At 40.2% G+C, this 23,521-nt stretch overlaps 1 protein-coding gene across 1 annotated transcript; it reads left to right on the top strand.

Annotated features, from left to right (window-relative positions):
• Positions 1-1,671: 1,671 nt before the first annotated feature.
• On the top strand, positions 1,672-18,454 carry LOC108698546 (LON peptidase N-terminal domain and RING finger protein 1). The gene is made up of 12 exons (XM_018230126.2): positions 1,672-2,279; positions 9,761-9,879; positions 10,318-10,440; positions 11,304-11,456; positions 12,565-12,802; positions 13,084-13,168; positions 13,649-13,763; positions 13,857-13,978; positions 14,274-14,432; positions 15,381-15,543; positions 16,707-16,856; positions 17,790-18,454. Exons 1-12 carry the CDS (start codon positions 1,814-1,816, stop codon positions 17,946-17,948), a joined length of 2,052 nt encoding a protein of 683 aa, XP_018085615.1. The 5' UTR covers positions 1,672-1,813; the 3' UTR covers positions 17,949-18,454.
• The last annotated feature ends 5,067 nt before the right edge of the window (positions 18,455-23,521 follow it).

The raw sequence follows: 23,521 nt of genomic DNA, 5'->3' as shown, positions 1-23,521 counted from the left end.
GCAAAAAATGTAAGTGTGCCACTATAGGAAAATATGGAAAAAAAACTCCAGGATGCAGAAATTTATGTTCCAATTTATTAAGTGTGCCACTAGATTTGACTACTGGAAATTTGTGAATCTATGTATAAAGGCAATCACACATTGGGCAATTCTAATGGACCAATAATCATATTATTATTTTACCCAAATTATACATATTAGCTCTAAAAATCTCTATAAGGCTACAAATGTATTGTTATTGTTACTTTTTATTACTGATACTTCCATTCAGGCCCTCTCCTATTCATATTCTAGTCCCTTATTCAAATCAATGCATGGTTGCTAGGGTAATTTGAACCCTAGTTACCAGATTGCTTAAAATGCAAATTAAAGAGCTGCCGAATAAAAGGCTAAATAACTCAAAAACCTTCAATAATAAAAAAATGAAAACCAAATGCAAATAGTCTCAGAATATAACTCTCTACATCATACTAAAAGTTATCTCAACCCCTTTAAGTATAAAACCACAAAAAACTCTGATACAAAACTTCTCCATCTAAAAACTGGAAAGGTCATGTAGATGTCAATGGATCTGTCTATTTCTATGGATTTTTAGATTTTCTTGGGGAGGGGGTTGTAATCGCACAAAATATTCATACAGAAATGAGAATTTGAAAGTTTTCATATTTTTATTCAGGTTTGTTCCATGTTTTTATTAGCTTATGCTTTTTATACTTAGATATTTTAATAAAAAATTATATATTCGTGCTTTTTTCAAATGTGGGATTAGTTGTGGTTGAAAAAACATTTAAGGGTGGTGGCACATGCTTAGATTAGGGGAGATTAGCCACCAGTGATTTATCTCCCCGATATGCCTAAAATTTGAGCAACAAATCACTTAGGGCCTCTTTATCAAAATTTTTTTGGGGTGGTGGCACATGCAGCAATTCAGGGAGATAAGTTGACTAGCGACAAATCTCCTCTTTTCAGGTGACTAATCTCCCTGAAATCCCTTCCCGCCAGCTAGAATGTGAATTACCGGTGGGATGGCACTCGGATCACTTCATTTTCTGAAGTTGCCACACAAGGAAACTTCGGGCGACATCGGAAAGCAGAATCGGTCCGAGTGCCATCCCACCGGCCATTTACTTTCTAGCTGGCGGGAAGGCATTTCAGGGAGATTAGTTGCCCGAAGAAAAGATTTTCCGCTGGGCGACTAATCTCCCTGAATCCCTACGTGTGCCACCGCCCTAAAAATGCGCAAATTTTGATAAAGAGGCCCCAAGTGATTGGTTGCTCAAATGATTTCAAATTCAGTGGGCAGCAGAGCAAACACTCAGAATCACTCCCCATGTATTTTTTTCTGGGGGGGGTCACCTTCAGTCACGAATCAGACAATCACCAGAATACACAGTACTCAGCATTGTGATAATCATCTGACCCACAAGTACAAGTGATTCTCATAGAATGTAAGTGGAGGGTGACTGAGGGTTTTTATCACTGCCCTCTGAACTGGAAATCTTGGGAGGCGGTTGTAGAGGTACCAGAAAAGGAATAACAATGCTTGCCAAAGCCTCACATAACAACTCCTTTCACAGTATCACAACCTACGACCTCCTCCCTCCCACTGTTATGAAACTTGCTCAGCAGTGCGTTTTGTAACCTTCCACAGCCGCCCCAACCAATGAGAAGTGTTCCCTGTGCTCATGTGACCTACTCGACTCGCGCAGCGGCTGAGTTTATGTAACAGGGAGAGGGGTAGACGGCTGTCCTTGTTGGAATGCTGGCTTTGTAGTATAGAGATTTGAGGTTCGGGGGTGGCTGCTCCAGGACCATGTCATCCCCCGCTGTGCGAGATGGGATACCGTGGCTCAGGGAACTGCTGGACTCTCAGTCGCCGTCCAACCCGCGGCCCAGGCAGCTCGGAGCGTTGTTGGAGTACCTAGTGCAGAAGTACAGCTCCTGGGCAGCGGAGGGTGCCTCCAGTAATGATGAGGAATGCGGCTTCTCTCTGAGTTGTCCGGGCTGCGGAGGGATACTCAGGGAGCCAGTGAGCACTGAGTGCGGTCACACTTACTGCCGCTGCTGCTTGAGGGGAGAGCCCAGAAGCCGATGCCGGCTGTGCCGGGAGGATATGGGCCGAGCTCCACGTAGGACCTGTGTGTTGCTTCAGCAGCTGGCGGACAAATTCCCACACCTGCTGGCGGCTAAAAGTGACCGGGATGAGGGGATGTGTCAGCTGTTGGGAGCCGGGGAGTACGCGGAGGCTCTGCGCACAGTCAACAGCTTTATGGAGACAGGTAAGTCATTGGGCGAGGCTTTTCACTAATACAGACATGGGGCCTGCGATTGACGGACTGACTGACTGACAGGTGCCTCACAATCACACTAACCCATTCACTGCCAGCGCTCCTCTAAAGCTTTGCTCAGTCTACTCTTGTCATTCCCACAACCTTGGCCCAGACTAAAGTCCAGTTAGGAGAGAATTAGGGGAAGTGCCCCGTTTGACGATATGGGGAGAGGGGCTGAACATTTGCTGTGTTATATACTGTTGGGACACTGACAAATGGTACATCTTAAAGGAGGAGAAACAAACCCAAAAGTTAAAAACCCTACCCCCCTACCCTACATAGACCCTCCCCCCAGCCTAACTGTTACCCCTGGCAAATGCCCCTAACGTTTTACTTACCCCTCCGTGCAGATTCAGGCATTGGAGTTCACATGCGCCATCTTCAGCCGATTCGGTAATCTTCGGAATGAGACGGACTCTTCGGCAATTGTCGTCAGTTTCGGCGCATCCGCAATTGTCGTGAGACTGAAAATTGCTCCAATTGCGCATGCGCCGGCGCACTGGTCTCATTCCAAAAGATTTCCCAAGAGAACAAGATGGCTGCCGTGAACTCCGCTGAACAGAATCTGCACGGAGGGGTAAGTAAAAACTTAGGGGCATTTGCCCGGGGTAACACTTAGGCTGGGGGAGGAGGGAGGGGGTCTATGTAAGGTAGGGGTTTTTTAACTTTTGGTTTTGCTTCACCTTTAAAGGAGTAAGTAATTTCACTGGCACACAGGTCTTAGTTACAAGCAGGGACAACCCTTGCTGTATTTTATTTGTGTGATGCAACGTTTCGGGGTGATCCCCTTTGTCACGCACCGGGCAATATACGATTTGGAGAGCCGGGGTGTGCAAACTGGTAACTATACCTGTTTCTATCACCTTTAAAGGAGACATTTTGTGTAAAAAATAAGAACGTACCAGTGCATTATACTCATTTAGATATAGAAGAATTGTGCTTAAAAAAGTAGTGTTTCTGGCTGATTTATTGAATATTTCTGCAAAAACCCTAATAATCCCTCCCTTCTCTTCCATTTCCTGCTCCCTGAATTCCCAGGCTGTGCAGGGGAGCCGGCGGCTCTCAGCTCACTGCACTGTAGAACAGGAACCAATCAGCAGCTAGCAGGAACTGAAGCCTGTCTGTGCTTGTGTGACTGCAGGGCTGTGATTGGCTGTCCCCTACTGTGTTTCTGGCAGGGACCGTTAGGACACACACACCCCTCATTTGAAACTGAGACCAGTGAACATCTATAGGGAGCGCTAATAAAGGGGCTATTTTTAAGGATAATGTTAATTTTTAGCACAATGTAAAAGCAACACCATATATTACGTATAACTGCCTACAAAATTAGGGTTTTTTAATTTATCCTATATGCCTCCTTTAAAGGAGGTGGCTTGACCTGAAAACTCTGGAACCACTGGTCTCATGCAGTTTAGACAATGAATTTAAGGATCCGCGTCCCCAGAGATTGGGAACCGCTGCTGTATATTTTCTGTCAGCTGAGGCTGCCGGTAGCCGCGGGAGTTGTAGTTGAACAATAGTATATGTTCAGAGGTATACTGGGATTGGTGGCTTAATAATATCTGGCCCTCAGTTGACTATAATTGGTGTAGTACTTGCTGAAAAAAACCCCATATTAAATAATGAATAAAAATGGAACCCTTCACTCAAGATTCACTTTATCTGCAGCTGGGCCCAATACCTTCCATAATAGTGGAAGTGACATCAGAGAGGGAGAATACATGTATCCTTATCAAAGTTCATTGATTTCGCTACAGGGTTGCATTTCCCAACTTATCTCTATATATAAGTCAATAAGTCTGCACTCTAGGGTTGCAGCAGGTCCGTACAAAGATGTTTCCTATTTTGCCCACGCAGAAAACTAGTAGAACAGTTGCAATATCCTATAAATATGAAATTATTTAAGCATGAGATCAGAGTGGACTTCAGTGCAGAAGGTTAGGAATTTTTACTCTTGAATGAAAGCCTAAGGTCTATTGACACACAGGGATTGCTGCGGATCTGTCGAGGGAAATTGCAGTATTCAGAACAAGTAGAATTGCCTGTGATCACTTTCTGTTCTTATCAGAAAGAAGCTGGGGGATTATGGTTACACACGTCAGTGATGCAGGAATTGTGAGGGTTGAGAAGGGATTTTACAACCTGAGCCTGAGCTGCCCTGTCAAGTGTCATCAGAGAGGGGCAGGCTCTGGGCAGTACTTTCCTCACTGATGTAATAAGGGATTTGGGGGGGCTCTGTGCTGTATTGTGTTTAACTGGCACCCGAGTATGCATACCAATGTTTCAGCCCAAACCCAACTGACCTGGGACAAGTCCACGTGCCACAAGTACAAGAGAACAGTTGTTTCTGACCGGCTACCTTTTTCCTATTGGCAATTATTGGATGCTTTGGTCATTATCCATGCTTGATTCTTTGGCCCTGAGATAACATTAGACCCCAGAACAACGATCCCCCAACCAGTGGCTCGCGAGCAACATGTTGCTGGCCGACCCATTTTAAGTTGCTCCCAGGGACCTTTAAAGGGGTTGTTTGCCTTCCAAACATTTTTTTTTCAGTTCATTTGTTTTCAGATTGTTCCCCAGAAATAAAGACTTTTTTTCAATTAGTTTCCATTATTTATTTTTTTACTGTTTTTCCAAAATCTAAGTTTAAAGTTGAATGTTCCTGTCTCTGGTGTTTGAGTCTGGCAGCTCAGTAATTCAGGAGCAGACTTTAAACCAAGGGGGTCCCAAAAGGTAGATCGGGATCTACAAGTAGAGACCTTTAGATGGTGATCAGTAGATCTCAAGACACTGCCAAAAACAGCTTGTCTAAATCACCCTCCTGTTTCATGCTTTTCATTCAGATATTTATGTTAAGATTACATAAGAAATTTTTTATTAAATATAGCAATATAAATTCTCTCATAAATCAATATAATATTCAAGTAATATTTTCCTTGGTACAGAATGCTAACTGCTTTTATGGATGTAGATCATAATGGGACAACATCACTAAAAGTAGACCCCACATTAGTAAAGGATAGGCACTATTGCTCTTAACTGTTACAATTTTGCAACATTGAGTTGATACATTTCTCAGCAGCATCTCTGGAGTATTAACAACTATTGTATCAGTTTCTAACAACTGCCTGTAATGAAACCCAGGGATTCTGCTCAGCAGGGACAAAGATAAGAAATGTATCAACTAAATGTATCAATTTAGAACAGTTTACAGTGTCGGCGACCTCCACTCACAGAGCTGCTTTAGAAGGTGAAAAATGACACTTTGCACTTCAATATTAGAAAAACTGTGACACATAGAAAGTAATTGGAAAAAGTCGTTGTGTCTGTTGATCTATCTGAAACCAACTAGTTGTTTGAAGGTGAACAACCCCTTTAAAGCACATTTACATAGTGAAGGATTAGAAGGAAAAAAACTTAAAATTTCGAAGTTTTTTTTTGGCTACTTCGACCATCGAATTGGCTACTTCAACTACGACTTCGAATCAAACGATTCGAACTGAAAATCGTTAGACCATTCGAAAGTCGAAGTACTGTCTCTTTAAAAATAACTTCGACCACCTACTTCGCCACCTAAAACCTACCGAGCACCAATGTTAGCCTATGGGGAAGGTTAATTAACCCTCGATATTCGATCCATAGTAAATGTGCCCCTAGGGGTGGGAAATGAAGAAGTAGGAAATTTTTTTTATTTTTTATTTCCTTGTTTAGTAAGGAAAAGTCACGTGATTTCCTTTCTCGGCCCTAATTTACATATGCAAATTAGGATTCAGTTCGGCCAGGCTCAAAGATTCAGCCAGATCCTGCTGATAAAGGCCGAATCCTGAACCGAATCCTGGTTTCAGTGCATCCCTGTTAAAGACCATGTACTTTACCAAACAGAACCTCTTGCATGCTGCCAATCCACAGGGTGCTGTTAAATAGCCAATCACAGTCATTCTTTAGCACTTCTTGTCAGCTGCCAAACTCTTTTTACTTTTCAATATGGCTCACTGGTAAAAAAAAAAAATGTTTAGGGACCCCCGCCCTAAAACAAGGCTCCTGAGAAATGTTGCTTTGCTTGAAATACATGAAATGCTTGATACAACATGCAAGTTAACAGGGATCTTTATTTTTAGCAACAGCAGCACTAGAATTTGCTAACGAATGCACTTTAGGAACACCCATATTGCAGCACATAAAAACACTACTGATGTTGCATTTACATGAATGTATCGTCCGTCATATACACTTGTTGCTTTGTATCCACGGGCATCTGATTAAAATCTTCTGTTGCAAAATACACTGATTTTCCTTCTATTATCTCCCATTGTCAGTAGGTGACCATAGTTGTATTTAGAATGTTGGCAGTCCTGTTTCCGACAGGCTAAATGAACAGGGTTTGTAAGATTTTAGTAGAATTGTATTTGTTTATACTACAGTCTTATTTAAAGGGGACCTGTCACTCAAACAAATTATTCAAAATCCTATCATATTAGTCAAGTAAAATGAACTCTAATTACACAATATAAATTATTTGAATCTTGTTTCCATCAGTCTGCGAATTCATAATTATAACAAGCAGGCAGAAGCCATTTTGTGGACACTGTTATTAAGACAAGTTTTGCATCATCTCCGAATCTTGTTTGTGCACCAGAATGGGGGACCCAATGTCCATCCCCATGCCCTGGCTACACAATTAAACGGTGAAGAGAATGGGGGAATGTGTGGAGAGCAGTGACATCTAGGAAGTGCTGAATGGAAAGTGAAAGTAATTGCCTGCCCTGTTATTATGCCTAACGCATAGAGAAGGGGCAGACAATATTTGATTGACAGCTGAGATGTTTAAATGAGCTTACAACAGCTATGAATGCTTTAATAAAAAATAGAAATTGGATTTCATGTTTAATGTAATTATACATATTTTTGTGTCTGGGTGCACAGGTCCACTTTAATCAAAGGGCTAAGCCCCTTTCTCCCTCAGAGCAGCAGTTCTGTCTTGCTTTACGGCTGAGACTTCGTAACAGAGAATACATAGCACAATGGTTTACTTGTTGCAGGAGTCCTACACAGACTTTTCATTATTGATATAAGGAAGCTCAACAAGGCAAAGGAATCCATTTACTCAGTTCTCAAATCTGTGTGATACTGGAATTATTTAGTAATCTCTGTTTATTATTATTCAGAAATGTATAAAAATAATATAGAAACATTTCATATGGGATGTTTGTTGCATGTTTTAACGACTCTATAGCTTAAAACAGGGATCTGCAGAATGTAGCTGTTGCTGAACTATTTAAAGGGGTTGTTTTAGTATGAGGTAGAAAGAGATATTCTGAGACAATTTGCAATTTGTGGTTTTTGAGTTATTTAGCTTTTTATGCAACAGCTCTCCAGTTTGCAATTTCAGCAATCTGGTTTGAATGAGAGACTGCAATATGAAAGGGAGAGAGGTCTGAATAGAATGATGAGTAATAAAAAAAAAAATAGCAATAACAATACATTTGTAGCCTTACAGAGCATTTGTTTTTAGGTGGGGTCAATGACCCCCATTTGAAAGCTTGAAAGAGTCATAAAAAGAAGGCAAATAATTCAGACACTATACAAAATATAATCATGAAGATCAATTGAAAAGTTGCTTTGAATTAACCATTATATAACATACTAAAAGTTAACTGAACCGAAAATTTTAAACACCTAGCATGGGGTGTTCCATAAAGCTTCACACATTTTTATTATTTTTTATTTTGAATGACGATTAAGGCCTTAGTCTGTAAAGCCTCTTCAGGGGTGCTAATTTTTTAGGAACCCCCAGTGTATCTGTCACCCCAGGCTGGAGCTCCTCTTCTTTAAAACCTGCCTCAGTGTGGGGTAGCTGTCTGCAAGGCACCCTTCCTAAAAAACACACAAGAATGCCCCACAGCACTGAACCTGTATTACTAGGAGGCTTACGTGCTTTCAATAGTTATTCTCCTATACAGCCTTTCCCTTTAAACAAAATTTGTGTTACACAAGTGAGTATTACAGATAGGAGCAACACAACCATTGGGAGAAAAAGGGCTTGTAGTCCAAGATGGTTGCCCAGTGCCTGACGTGTATGCAGGCTGGATTGTTCTCATGCCGGAAAGAATCCCCATTTAAGTCACATGAGTCCTGGTTATGAAACCTTGCATTTCTGATGTCATCTCTTATACAACGGCAGCTTAAAGGGGAGTGGAAGGGAGGAGGCTTTCAGAGCACTTCAGGTCATTTACTGTGTGCAGAGAGCTACAGCTTTAGAACCCTGTTCCACATATTCACATGGTAGGATACATTCAAAGGGCAAAGCTGTGGCTCTGTTTAACTACATTGTAACATCCATAAATATTTGTACATTGGAGGTACAGCACAGTTGTTTGTACGATGGCACACACTAGGGGGCCGATTCACTAACTTCGTGTGAAGGATTCGAAGTAAAAAAACTTCGAATTTCAAAGTTTTTTTTGGGCTACTTCGACCTTCGACTACAACTTCGAATCGAAGGATTGAACTAAAAATCGTTCGACTATTCGACCATTCGATAGTGGAAGTACTGTCTCTTTAAAAAAAACTTCGACCCCCTAGTTCGCCATCTAAAAGCTACCGAAGTCAATGTTAGCCTATGGGGAAGGTCCCCATAGGCTTGCCTAACTTTTTTTGATCGAAGGATATTCCTTCGATCGTTGGATTAAAATCCTTCGAATCGTTCGATTCGAAGGATTTAATCGTTCGATCGAAGGAATAATCCTTCGATCGTATGATCGCACTATTTGCGCTAAATCCTTCGACTTTGATATTCGAAGTCGAAGGATTTCAATTCCCAGTTGAATATCGAGGGTTAATTAACCCTCGATTTTCGACCCTTAGTGAATCAGCCCCTAGGTATATGTGCACAAATCTCGAAAAATTCAAGTTTTTTTCACTAGAGGTAAAAAAAAAAAATCAAGATTTATTTTATCCCGATGCTGCAAGAAGCACTTTTTATTTTCTGTTTCCAGCTGTTTCAAAGATTTTAGTCTGCTCTATACGGTTATACAGCTCATTCCTTATGGCTCACCGCACAGCTTTACAATACAAAGGGGAAAGTGAAAGCAATATGCAGAGAGAACACAACTGCCAGCAGCTTTGATAGAGAGGGCAGTTTTGGACAATTTACGAGGTGGTCTTCTGTTTTGCCTTAAATCTGTGTTGCAGATTAGACATGTAAGTGTTGCATTTAGACATCACTGGAAAAATATCTTGGGTGGAGTTAATATAAAAGTCATACAGCTTAAATCAAGTATAATAAATTGTTGCAACCGATTGTAGCTGTTGTAACCAGAAAATGCTGCCTTCTCATTGGCTACCATAGCTGGTAAACGTTTTCAATTCTAACGCAACTGTTTTAGGTTACCTTTATTTGTAACTATTTCATTTTCCTCTTACAGATCCAGATGATTTGATGCTACATGTTTACAGAGCCGACTCGTATGCTGGCATATGTGAATTTGGGAAAGCTCACGAGGATCTGGACTTTGTCCTTTCTATGCAAAACAACTGGCCAGAGGTGATTATAGACAGTTTCTAGAAACCTTTATAATTAACATGCTGCTGTAGATATTCATGCTCCTCGAGTATCTGGTGTAAACATGTCTAACCCCTTGGCTTCTGCCTATGTTTAGATTTAGAAAGAAGGGGGTGCAAACAGGACAAACATTACTATTATTTTTATTGCAAACTTCAACCGTAAAGGTTCCTAATGCTTACTTACAACCTTCCTCATTAAAGGAAAAAGAAAGTCAAATAATCATTGTATGAGTAGGCACCCCCCCAGTGAATACTTCAGACCCTGGTTCCTGTGCTCCTCTTTACTAAAAAAAAACAAACTCTATACTAGTGAATGTTGCACCACTATCTTGCCTCCCACAGTTACTGTGCACAAGCACAGTAGAGTAAAAGCCAAACTGTTTTGTTTTTGTTTATCGTATTAATGTTTACTTCCTAGGTGTATTATAAGAAAGCCAAAATACTTCAGGACAGCGGACATATGTATGAATCGCTGACTTTTTATCTTAAAACCCTGGCTCTAGATGAAACGTACGAACCAGCTAGATCTGAGGTTGAAAAGGTAAGAGTGTGTTCCATAACTTTTTTTAAAAAGCATGAGTTTTATTGCGTATTGTTAGGCTTCTTCTATTTACATGCAGCCTGGAATAGCATTTTCCATTATTGACAGCTGCTTGTTTTTTCCTATTCACGTGAAGCCTTTCCACATATCAGTAGTACTCAGCAGTGCATTTTTCAGGTTATTGATCTGGTTTTACTTTCCCCCTAATGACTGTTTGCTTTAATAATTCATGTTGTGCTGTGCTCCATGCATCTTCATTCTCTTTGGATTCCTAGACTTTGCCAGGGACAGAGTGGAATTAGGAGCTATGGAACCCTTGTACCTAGTCTAAGGGGCACATTTACTTAGCTCGAGTGAATGAATAGAATAAAAAATACTTAGAATTTCGAACGTTTTTTTTGGCTACTTCGACCATCGAATTGGCTACTTCGACCTTCGACTACGACTTCCAATCGAACAATTCGAACTAAAAATCGTTCGACTATTCGACCATTCGATAGTCGAAGTACTGTCTCTTTAAAAAAAACTTCGACCCCCTACTTCGCCAACTAAAACCTACTGAGCATCAATGTTAGCCTATGGGGAAGGTCCCCATAGGCTTTCCTAGGTTTTTTTGATCGAAGGAAAATAGATCATACAAATGAAGGAAATGCAGTAAATCCTTCGACTTCAATATTACTTTGACTTTCGATTTTACTTCGGTCGAATATTGAGGGTTAATTAACCCCTCGATATTCGACCCTAAGTATATAATATGATCCTTAATAAACCCATGCTTACTTTATCAGTATATATTAATACTTCTTAGCTTTGAGGTTTCTTGTTTCATTTGTTTTTAATTACAAATCTGACCTGCTCCACAGATTCTCTGTGACTTCCTGTCTCCTGCTCAAGACTCAGTAGAAGGTATCCTGAAGGATTTGGAAAGAACATCCTTACCAAACAGTCAACTGAAGCCTTTTGTGCTGGGCGCTGATAAAGAAGATGTTGATTATGGTTTACCAAGTTTGGATGAGGTAATTATAAAGTTAATAACACGTACATAGCCAGTGTGTATTTTTGCACCAATATCCGCTATGTATGTCTGCACAGAGACCTGTCAATGCACATAAAGGAAGAAGCAAAGGGGAGCTGATAGAGAAGATGCCATTGTTTTAATTAGTGTTACAGCATAAAGCTGGTGTTCTGCCTTGACCAGCCTAATGCTCATTAAAGGGATTCTGTCATGATTTTTATGGTGTCCATTTTATTCATAAATTACACTGTTTACACTGCAAATAATTCACTCTACCATATCAAATTTCATTCCTGACCCAACAAGTGTATTTTTTTAGTTGTACTATTGGTGTGTAAGGCGCCATCTCAGGTCATTTTGCCTGGTCATGTGCTTTCAGAAAGAGCAAGCATTTTAGGATGGAACTGCTTTCTGGCAGGCTGTTGTTTCTCCTACTCAATGTAACTGTATGTGTCGCAGTGGGGCCTGGCTTTTACTATTGAGTGTTGTTCTTAGATCTACCAGGGAGCTGTTATCTTGTGTTACAGAGCAGTTATCTGGTTACCTTCCCATTGTTTTGTTGTTAGGCTGCTGGGGGGGGCAGAGGGAGGCGATATCACTCCAACTTGCAGTACAGCAGTAAAGAGTGACTGAAGTTTATCAGAGCACAAGTCACATGACTGGGGGCTCCAAGGAAACTTGACAATATGTCTAGCCCCATGTCAGATTTCAAAATTAAATATAAAAAAAATCTGTTTGCTCTTTTGAGAAATGGATTTCAGAGCAGAATTATGCTGGAGCAGCACTATTAACTGATGCGTTTTGAATTTCTTTTTTTTTTGGTCCCATGACCGTATCTTGGTTCCTTTAGCACCACACTCTGTCCTAGGTAAGCACACATGCATAGAACTTATATGCGCCATACATGTGCCTCACCCCAGGAAATGGCAAATTATGACCACCCTGGAGAACATGGAAAAGGGAAGTACTGGTTACAATGTACAATGCATAATAATGTAATGGAAAGACTTATTCTAATTGGGAGCGTTATAACTGTTTCACTTAAGAGACTGTGTTACACTCGAGTCCAAAGCTGTAGAAGATAACCAATAACTGGTATTTATTCACAGCATGAAGAGGTGCCAGAAACTGTAAAGGATTTTAGCAGAAGCAGCATCCGCAGAACATCTTCTGCACATACGATTCACTCCGAGCCTCACGCTGCAGATGAACGCTTAAAAAGGGTGACCTCTGAACCTCTACTAAGGAGCCAGGAAACAGGAGTGCTACTGAAAAGGAAATTCTCCCGTTCTGAGCAAGATGCAAGTGGATGTGAGGATGTGAGGAAAAAGCACATAAAGCAGGGAGGTATGTTAACTTACTCTGCAATAAATGAAAAATATTTATTGACAAGAAAAAGCTTTCACTAAATTTGCTATGGTTGTAGGACTTGGAATGTACCACAGTCTTTAATCAGCCAGTTTTGAGAATATCTAGGACCGCTGTGCTCTTCATTATCAGTATGAGTCAGGAGGGCAGGGATCGACAAATTTACATTTTTGTGCCAATCATTCCTTATCATCCTTGTTTTTGGCTAAATTCTGTAGGTTTTATAATCTTTGCTATATTTTCTTTGTATGTCTTTCTAGAATCCTCACAACTAGAACTCGATGGAAAATCTATTTCAGATGGCCTTGTTGATGTGGTTGACCTTGAATGTTCCCTATGTATGAGGTTAGTAACATGTTAATAACATTTAATAGAAAGCAAATCAAGCAAAATTAAGTGTTCAGCCAAGGTTCAAATATGTTTTCATCCCAAAACCTCATCCTAAGAGACCTTCAAGCTGGGCTTTCAGGGGTATCTAGGAGAGCAAATAGTAATTCTCCCCACATCTCAACCTAACTGGCATTCAGGCATGGCCCTTCTGCTATTGCACCAACCCAACAGTTTAGGAAGCCCTGCTAGAGTATATTGCTCTCCTTAACTGAATTCTGTCATGCAGGCAAATGTCTCTCCACGCAGTCTCTCAAATCTTCAGTTTATAAAGCACTAAATTCCTGTTAAAACTCTCTCTCTTTCTGTGCTTCCTTCTTTAACATTTAGAACGATCGATCAGTCTGAGCGGTAAATCTACAGCCTGCATGCAAAGTAATATTCTATACTAAACCTAGTCAACAAGTTATGCTTAACTTTGCTGTTTGTATTTTTCAGACTGTTCTATGAACCAGTGACCACACCATGTGGGCATACATTTTGCAAGAAGTGCTTAGAACGATGTTTAGATCATACTCCACATTGTCCCTTATGCAAAGAGAGCTTAACCGAGGTGAGTTCTAACAATTCTAAATCCCGATTTATGTTTATACACCTGCTGGTTTTACAGTCATGAGTTTGGTCTTATTTTGTTTTGTTTTTTTAGTTCTTGGCAAAAAGAAGCTACAACGTGACTCACCTCTTGGAATATCTGATTAAAACGCATCTCCCCGAAGAGCTCGCGGAAAGGAAGAGGTTTCATGAAGAGGAAACTGCTGAGTTCTCAAAGTAATTACACTGCCGTGTAAAGTCTTTGTGTTAGTAGCAGCATGTGTTTAGTGATGTCGTCAGTGTTAATGGGTGCTTAGTGATGTCACTTGTTCTATATGAACTTGTGTATTATAAAAATAAAAGTGTACCTGAACTCTGAATACTTTATATAATCTTATGAAAACCTTGGTGACTTCTATAGATTATAGTTAAAGTTTATTCCTTATAGCAATGGAAGTGTTTGTATCTATCAGAAAGACTTTTTTTGATTTGTCATATATTACCTTCTCTAACAACTGTCTTTATTTTTCAGCTTAACAAAGAATGTGCCAATTTTTGTCTGTACAATGGCTTACCCTACTGTGCCTTGTCCTCTTCACGTGTTTGAGCCTCGGTATCGATTGATGATCCGAAGATGTATGGAAACTGGTACAAAACAATTTGGGATGTGCATAAGTGACCCAGAAAAAAGGTAATCACATAGAAATAGGATTTCAGTGTTTTTATGATAGAAGAGCTTTGGAGAAGCCGCACACCACACAGACCCAAAGATTCTTATCCTTGTGCCCAGCGATAGAGGAATCTGCCACCTCACAACAAGGGTAAGAAGAATTTCACTGGCACACAGGAGTTGCGATAGCAGGGCAAGCCCTTGCAATTTTATCATGCAATTGTGCAACGTTTTGGGGACACGCCCCTTTGTCAAGCATGACAAAGGGGCGTGTCACAGAAACATTGCACAATTGCATAATAAAATTGCAAGGGCTTGCCCTGCTATAGCAACTCCTGTGTGCCAGTGAAATTCTTCTTACCAGTGTTTGGGATCAGTTATCCAGAAACCCATTATCCAGAAAGCTCCGTATTATGGAAAGGCCATCTCCCGTAGACTCTATTTTATCCAAATTTTTTAAAATGATCTCTTTCTCTGTAATAATAAAACAGTGTCTTGTACTTGATCCAATCTAAGATATAATTAATCCTTATTGGAAGCAAAACCAGCCTATTGGGGTTATTTAACGTTTAAAAGGCTTCCTAGTGGATAGAAGGTATGTAGATCCAAAATACGGAAAGATACATTATCCGGAAAACCCCAGGTCCCGAGCATTCTGAATAACCGGTCTCATACCTGTACAGACAAAAAATAGTTTTTGCAATTTTGTGTTTCGATTGCTTTATTAAAACTGAATAATTGTGGAAACAATTAAAATGATCTGCATATATAGAGTTTACAAGTATTGTATAGAGAACGTTCCTAGTCTAATCATTGACAGAGTTGCTGTTATCATAGCTTAAATGAAGGTTTAACTGCAGATAACACACACCCCAACTGCTTGATTTTTTTTGGCTGTCCTGATCTATTTTATAGCTATATTAACACACTTTCTCCAGTGCAGAAATATTGTTTGTTCTTTCCTTTCAGTTTTGCAGACTATGGTTGTATGTTGCAAATAAGAAATGTTCACTTCCTGCCTGATGGTCGTTCTGTGGTGGATACAGTCGGTGGAAAGCGATTTCGGGTCTTGAATAGGGGAATGAGAGATGGTTATAGTACTGCAGACATTGAGTACTTGTCAGATATTCCGGTATGTATAGGGCAGATTTAATTCCATAGCTGCAATGTAATTTAGCATAGAGCCTCCATTCACTATGTCGGTAAATGAGATAGTCCTTTATTATAGAGCAGGGGTGTCCAAAAGGTACAGTTTAGCCCATAAATCTTTGGACAGAGACAACTTTTTGCTAATTTTGGTTCTGTACATTACCACAAGGAATTTTAAATAAAACAACTCAGATAAAGTTGAACTGCAAACTTTCAGCTTTAACTCAGTGGGTTGAACAAAAAAGCCTTTTTTTAACACGATCACTTAATTTCAGGGGCTCACAAGTAATTGGACAATTGAATCCAAGGATATTTCATGGGCAGGTGTGGGCAATTCGTTCTATCATTGTTAATGAAGCAGATAAAAGTCCTGGAGTTGATATGAGTTGGTGATCAGTAGATCTCAAGACACTGTCAACAAACGGCTTGTCTAAATCACCCTCCTGTTTCTATTTTTATGTTAAGGTTACATTAGAAATATATGTCTAAATATAACAATATACATTTTCTCATAAATCATTATTTAAGCAATATTTTCCATGGAACAGAATGCTAACAATGCTTTTAAGGATATAGATCATAAAGGGACAACACTACTAAAAGTAGACCTTGCATTAGTAAGTATGGGCACTTCTGTTATAGAGTGTTTTTTTTCAGGGATGTCGGCATACATAGACACCTTAGGGAATTTTGTTTCTACTAGGGATGCACCGAATCCAGGATTCGGCCAGGATTCTGCCTTTTTCAACAGAAAATTAGGGGCTGCGAGGGAAATTACGTGACTTTTTGTCACAAAACAAGGAAGTAAAAAATGTTTTCCCCTTACCACCCCTAATTTGCATATGCAAATTAAGGTTCGGATTAGGTTTGGTATTCAGTGGAATCTTTCGCAAAGGATTCGAGGGTTCGCTGAATCCAAAAAAGTGGATTTGGTGCATCCCTAGTTTCTACTGACCATTACTTTACAAGTGAGCTTACCTAGACAACTGCACACATAGCTGTTACTTGTACAGTGTAATGAATCTCTTTGGATGTCCTAATTCTGCATTTTGTGGAGTTGAATGAGATTAGGATCACATTAAAGTAGCAACTATGTATTTAGGTGCTTTATTACATATCTAAATATGGGATCTCTGTCTTCCTAAGGTTCATCAGGAAGAATTTCAGCAACTCAAGGAGCTCCATGATGCTGTGCACGCACAAGCCTGCCGCTGGTTTCAGAATTTGCGCACCAGGTTCCGCAGTCAGATATTGCATCACTTTGGAGCAATGCCAGAAACAGAGCAGAATATACAGGTAACGTTCAGCCTGACATGGTCTGTGAAAGTTATTTGTGGTACAAGATTAGTGGTTCATTGTGTCTGAAATAAACAGCGAGGTCATGTTTTTTTTTTTTTATTTGTGGCATTCGTTTATGTAATGGCACCAACAGTCAGTTGCAACAATGTGAATTGTTTGTTATACCTGTTTTGGGATTCAGTTAATACCTACAATCTGTGCAAGACAATTATACATACTTAAAGGGGAACTATCGCGAAAATGAAAATTTAATATGAGCTTGAGCATACTGAAATAAGAAACGTTCTAAATACAATCATTTGGAGCTGTTTCTGAAATAATCAAGTTCATCTTCACTATTCCTCTCTCATCATCTGTTTCTCTTCATTCTGTCTTCGTTCAGGAGTTGGGTATCGATATTCATTGGCAGTTAGATCTAATATATCTTATAGGGGGGCTCCTTTTGCCTAGAAGATGTATTAGAGCTCACTCTATTAAAATCAGCAGACATCATGTCTCTCTACATGCAGGATTTGTGCAAAAGGCAATTCTTTTTTTAAATTTGGTTTGTACTGGAATCAGTTATTTGAGTGAGCTCTAATTCATCTGCTAGGAAAGGGAGCCCCCCTATAAGATATATTGGATCTTCCTGTCAATGATTATCTGACACTACTGAATGAAGACAGAATGAGGAGAACAGATGCTGAGAAAGGAATAGTGAACATATAACTTGATTCTTTCAGAAATGGCACAACATTTTTAATTATATTTAGAAAGTTTCTTATTTCAGTATGATGAAGCGTATTTTAAATTTTCATTTTCGCGATAGTTCCTTTTTAAACATATGGTAAAGGGTTGACTGACATAGAATTCCATAACACAGATATCTGTGAACTGCAACTTTTGTCTGTCCCATATCCTGTATGACCTGTGTTTCACTTTCATTTGTAGGCAGCTCCAAATGGACCAGCTTGGTGCTGGTGGCTTCTTGCAGTTTTACCTGTAGATCCCAGGTATCAGCTGTCAGTACTATCGATGATGTCACTAAAAGATCGCCTGTTGAAAATGCAGCACATCCTCACCTGCTTTTCTAGAGAGCAGCCCAAATGACTAGCCGTCTGGAGCGCCCTTAAAACGTATCCAGCCCTGACTGTGATCACAGCTGTGCTTTTCGCTCTCTTTGCTCATTTAATCTTGGTTTAAATTCCATTCCTATTGGATTTATGTATCTCATAAGTAACAGAATGTTTAATGCAGACTTATTGGATGGCTTGTGTGTTACAGTAAACACATTGCACATGTAGAAAATTGTTTTTTTTTTTGTTTTTTTTATAGTAAATTTGATTTCTTTTGAATTTAAAGCTTCCAAGGTGTATACCGTTTGGCTGCATTTGTAGATGCTAAATCACTTCCACAAAGGTATACATTTTTCCATGAGGAAGTTCAAGCAAATTAATAATTTATTAATAGTGCTGTGCTTTATTTTTAATGTAGTGACTGAAACGATTACTTTCTGCTCTAAAAGCTATGTCCACACATTGTGGGGTCGATTTGACCGTTACGTGTTAAATTTATGTGCCTTTGGAGAACAGAGATGGCAGACGCCTGTGTGCTATTGGCTATAGATCTTGGCAGATTCAAATTTGGCAGCCTCAGTATAGCGAAAGTAATCTGCCGAGGACTTGCAGATTTAAAACTGGCAATTTAAGCCATTTAATTTGAACACCTGACAACTACTGACCTCAGACTTTTGAACCTTTGCATGCATATACCAATAAGCAGTTTCCTCTAGAGGTGTGGGTGCATATTCTAGTGTCTATATCTGTGATTTGAATTGAAGTTCCCCATGATTCAAGGGGGTATGTTTATCAAAAAGTGAAGTTAGACATCACCACAGTCCTCTAGAGTGAAATTCCGCCACTCTCCATTCATTTCTGTGAGATTTTTAAAAGAGTATTTATCATTGGGTGAAAGTAAAAGTTCATCCTTTGATAAATACACCTTTCAGAATCCCATAGAAATGAATGGGGAGTGGCAGAATCTCACTCTAGAGGACCGTGGTGATGTCTAACTTCACTTTTTGATAAATATACCCCAAGGCTCCCTTCCTACATTCTGACTGCCCTTTTAAACTTTTAGTGAGCCCTACTTTGTATCCAATTAGTCCGTTCTGAGGCTACTTGGATATCTTATTTTTTTTAAACCAGATATCAGTGAGTATCAGGTCTTGACTGAGAATCAAAATAGGCCCTGGCATTTCAGGTATACAGAGGCCCAATCAGCTCCCCACAGAGGTCCAAACAGCCCCCACCAGCCCACTAAATAGTGACTTTCTATGGCACCTTATAGCAGCCCCTATGGCATTTGCCAGAACTCATAGATTTCGAGGCCTGATGAGTATTATAATATATAACTCTGTTGTAGGGTATCATAGGGTGATCCGTCCATATTAAATTACCTACTGCGTTTCTTTTTCATCAAGAAAAGTGTAATTAGTATGACTCGACTGTAGAATAAGGGGGTCACGGCCAGTTCATTTTTTAGAAGAGGAGCCTTGGTCTTTAGTAATGATTGTAGTTGCTTTATAATTTGGCCGCCCTCCAGAGAATTCCGGTTTCTTCTCCTTTTAAAAATGCATTTGAAAAAAGCATTTGATTCTTTATATTAGGGATGCACTGAATCCACTATTTTGGATTAGGCTGAACCCCCGAATCCTCCGTGAAAGATTCGGCCTAATACTGAACTGAATCCTAATTTGCATATGCATTTTTACTTCCTTGTTTTGTGACAAAAATCACAAGATTTCCCTCCCCCCACCCCTAATTTGCATATTCAAATTCAGATTAGGTTCGGCCAGGCAGAAGGATTCGGCCGAATCGGAATCCTGGCCAAATCCGGAACCAAATCCTGGATTCGGTGCATCCCTAATTTATATTAATACTTACCTCCTTTGCCCACAATGCAGTGAGCACAGGATCATTTTAGGTTTAATTGTGTGTTCCCCAAATGCCTGAATGTTAAACAGTGGGAAGGATTTGTGTTACCCACCTATAAGCCTGAGATGCCCATAATCATATAATAATAAAAAGTGCTTGTGCTGGGAATCCTTTCACTGATATCATAGAGCCAATCTTTTTATGACCCTGTTTGTGTATAATAAAATGTATTTGCTAGATTTGACTGCACACAAATTGCTGTAAGCCTTTATCCATTGCCGTGTGAGAAGAAAGCATTGCAGCGGGCAAGTTGAAAAAAAAAAAAAAAAAGACAACTCAATATCCCGATCCTCTGAATGCTACTGTGAAACATTTTATATGTAACCTGTACATAACGATGTAAATCTTGTAAAATGCAAAAGTAATTTAAGTCATGCACTAAAGGTTTTATATTTTATTTTATACAAGTAAACTATTAAAGGAAAAAAAATGCAATGGTGTGGAAAGCCTGTTGCGGGGGGGGGGGGCAACATGCGGAGTCTTGTTAGTGAAATTAAAGGAGAAGGAAAGGCTAAAATTAAGTAAGCTTTATCAGAAAGGTCTATATAAATACACCAGTAAACCCTCAAAGTAATGCTGCTCTGAGTCCTCTGTCAAAAAAACAAAACAAAGCTTTCCTATTGTGTAAACATGGGCTTCTGTATCAGACCGCTTAAACCTCCATGGCTAGGGCTTGAGCATGCTCAGTTTGCTCCTCCTCCCCTCCCTGCTGTAATCTGAGCCCAGAGCTATGCATGAGCAGGGAGAGACTCGGGCAGGAAATTGTCACACCAAGCTAAAATGGCAGCTGCTATCCTAAACAAACGGAGAGCTTCTATAGCTGTTTACTCGGGTATGGTAAAGTATTCTGCAGAATAAATATAGTGTTATAGATTGCACTATTGTGGCTAATCTATTTTCAATAAACTGTTTTGGTAGCTTTCTTTCTCCTTTAAGTATATATTATGTAAGGGTGAAAGGTGCATTTCAAGAAAAACAGACATCACCGACCCTAACCTGCACCCGCATCATCTCACTCTCTACAATACTTGTGTGTGTGCCTCTGCTTTTAAGACAGGGATCCTTCATGAGTCGAATAATAACGAAAATACATCTGTGGTGTTAGGGTCTCCAAAGAGTATAAAGGGAATTCTCCACACGGGAAGTGGCCCTGGTGCACCACCCTGAGCCCTCAGCACGGGGGACGGACAAACCGACGAAACCAATATGGAGCAGGCACTCAATAAGGCAGTCCACAGCCTGGAAATAATAAACAATTGAGTGCCTGCTCCATATTGGTTTCGTCGATCCTTCATGAGTGTACTAACATGGCACCCCAACCATAACCCCCCGCAATGGTAGGCCAAATCTCAAGCCAATCCATATATGCAAGAAAAATGGGTTATCTCCAGGTACCACCCTAGCCTCTTCGTCCAACCAGTGTAACTAATGTGCCATGAAGAAAAAACCGAGTCTATATCTGTGGTAACCGGTACAGACTCCATTTTTTCTTCTTGGCACAAATTTCAACCCAAACACGCCCATGGGTCACCGTGGGTTTTGGATCAAGCTGCAACATAATTAAAATTTACTTATACCTGCTGTGAATAACATAAAATGGCAGTGTAAGAATACAGCTATGGGACAAATACCAAATGAATTACTCTGAGGCCTCTTCTAAGCACTTTTGAAATTTACATATATTTATTTTATAATTCACAAAAGCCACGAATATCTTGTAAATGATATCCTTATAAACGGTGAGTTCTGATGTCATCAGTTATAAATGGTGAGTTCTGATGTCCGTTCTCTCACATGACTCACTGAAACTTTTGTATTATAATAAATAAAGTACCCCCTGTTGCAAAATATGAGGATATTATCATGTTACCTCGGAGTTCCATGACCTGTATAAAAACACTCGGCCACGACCATTATATGGTCATGAAACTCCTCAGTAAGTTATAATATCCTTATAATTTACAAGAGGGGGTACTTTATTCACTATATATTCTAGTGTTCAGGATATCTGTTTTTACTCTGCTAATATGAGATTGAAACTGTGATACCTGCCAGTCACTTTGACCCACCGGCTACAGTGGAATGAAAATGAATTTCCTTATAACAAGGAACGATGCTGCCGTGCTTAGTACAAAGCAGAGTAACCTCACAAGACAAAGGAAATTCATTTCTCAGCTTGCTGTAGCCACTTGGCCAAAATGAACAGCAGGTGGCAATGCTTGACGGATTTGTGGCTTTTCATTTCCTTTAAATCTAAAACCTGTTGTGACACTTACAAGCAGCAAAACTATTTACCTAATTTCCCCTAGGTCTCTCCTGGTGATAGTTGCCCGGTGCTGGCTGGAGGGGTCGGCGCCTCTCCCAGAAATATCAGCAAAGAAGATTAGCCAAACAACACAGGCTGGTGTAGCGGGGATCTCCCCTGCACGTTTATTTCGTCAAGTGATGTAACGTTTCGGGGGCGTGCCCCTTCATCAGACATGTGGTGACACTTACAAGGTCACTCTACCCACTGCCTCTGATCCCCTGCAAATATGCTATGGTACAGCTAACTAGCCAGGCTCTGGTACAGCTAACTAGCCAGGCTGGTAAACAGAGTCAAAGAATGTAGCTGTACAAGCAACTTTTAACAGCTATGGGTGAAGCAGAAACCCTCAAGCTGTAGCAGCCTTTAGATATATCAAAACACTCTCAGCACACACTGCTTCACCCCAAGAAATCTAGAACTAAACTCCTATAACACAGACAGTGATTCCCTGGCCTGGGACACTAAGCAGTCCGACTTCAGTTTGTATCTGTTGTGGTTTTTGAATGAGAAATGTTATGCTAATGTGCAGTTTGGAATTGAAGCGGTTTCTCACGTCACCCACCTGGTTTTAATAGCAGACTAGGGATAAATAAAAGGGGGGGGGGTGGAGTCTCAAAATAGTGGAAGCCATGGTTTTTGTTTTATTTCCAGGCCATCACCCCAGAGCAACCACAAAGCACTGTAAATGTCAGGTTGAAGGCAGGTACAAAAGCAAAATATTCATAAATCACAATAAAAACTCAAATAATCTACAGTAGAGCACGATATTCTGAAAGGTATTTTAGTGCCTTTAAAATACCTTTTCATATAGTCTCCCCAGCTGTTGTCGAACTACAACTCGCAGCATTCCCAGGCAGCCAGACTACAGCTGAACATTATGGGTTGGACAGATGAGAAGGTTTCCAGACTGGTATTTAGCCACACAATGTAAGGTTCCCTGACCTGGGTGCAGGGCCGCTATCACTGGGGCACAGGGGGTGCGAGTGTCCCGGGCCAGAAGGGGGGCCTGGCAGTGCTGAACTCTTAAAAGAGCTGGGCCTCCCTTGACAGTGCCAAAGCCTCCTTCCGAAGTCCTGAATGCGTAACTGCTGAAAAGCCGAAGTCCCGAAGCGGCGAAAAGACCTGAAGTCAAGAAAACAGATGAAATTGAAGTCCTGAAAAGACCCAAAGTCACGAAAACAGTTGAACACCCATGTGTGTGTGGTTTTTTTTAACCAATGTATTATTTTAATACTGTATAGGCCCCTGCCACCAATGTTTTATTAAAAAAAATATTCTCTGTGTGTATTTCTGCGTGTGTTGGTGTGTAGGTCAGTGTTTCTGCATACCTCCCAACTGTCCCTTTTTCGGAGGGACATTCCCTCTTTTGACAGCTCAAC

Source organism: Xenopus laevis, chromosome 1L (genome assembly GCF_017654675.1).
Source record: "Xenopus laevis strain J_2021 chromosome 1L, Xenopus_laevis_v10.1, whole genome shotgun sequence".
NCBI classification, from domain to species: Eukaryota; Metazoa; Chordata; class Amphibia; order Anura; family Pipidae; genus Xenopus; species Xenopus laevis.
The sequence above is the reverse complement of the archived record's forward strand: the minus strand, read 5'-3'. Positions and strand labels throughout refer to the sequence as shown.

Bases quoted from the DNA above. Each gene is read 5' to 3' on its own strand.
- LOC108698546 (XM_018230126.2), top strand. From the start codon at position 1,814: ATGTCATCCCCCGCTGTGCGAGATGGGATACCGTGGCTCAGGGAACTG. The intron at 9,880-10,317 runs GTGATTATAGAC...TTTACTTCCTAG, and splicing joins TGCAAAACAACTGGCCAGAG to GTGTATTATAAGAAAGCCAA. The intron at 15,544-16,706 runs GTATGTATAGGG...TGTCTTCCTAAG, and splicing joins AGTACTTGTCAGATATTCCG to GTTCATCAGGAAGAATTTCA.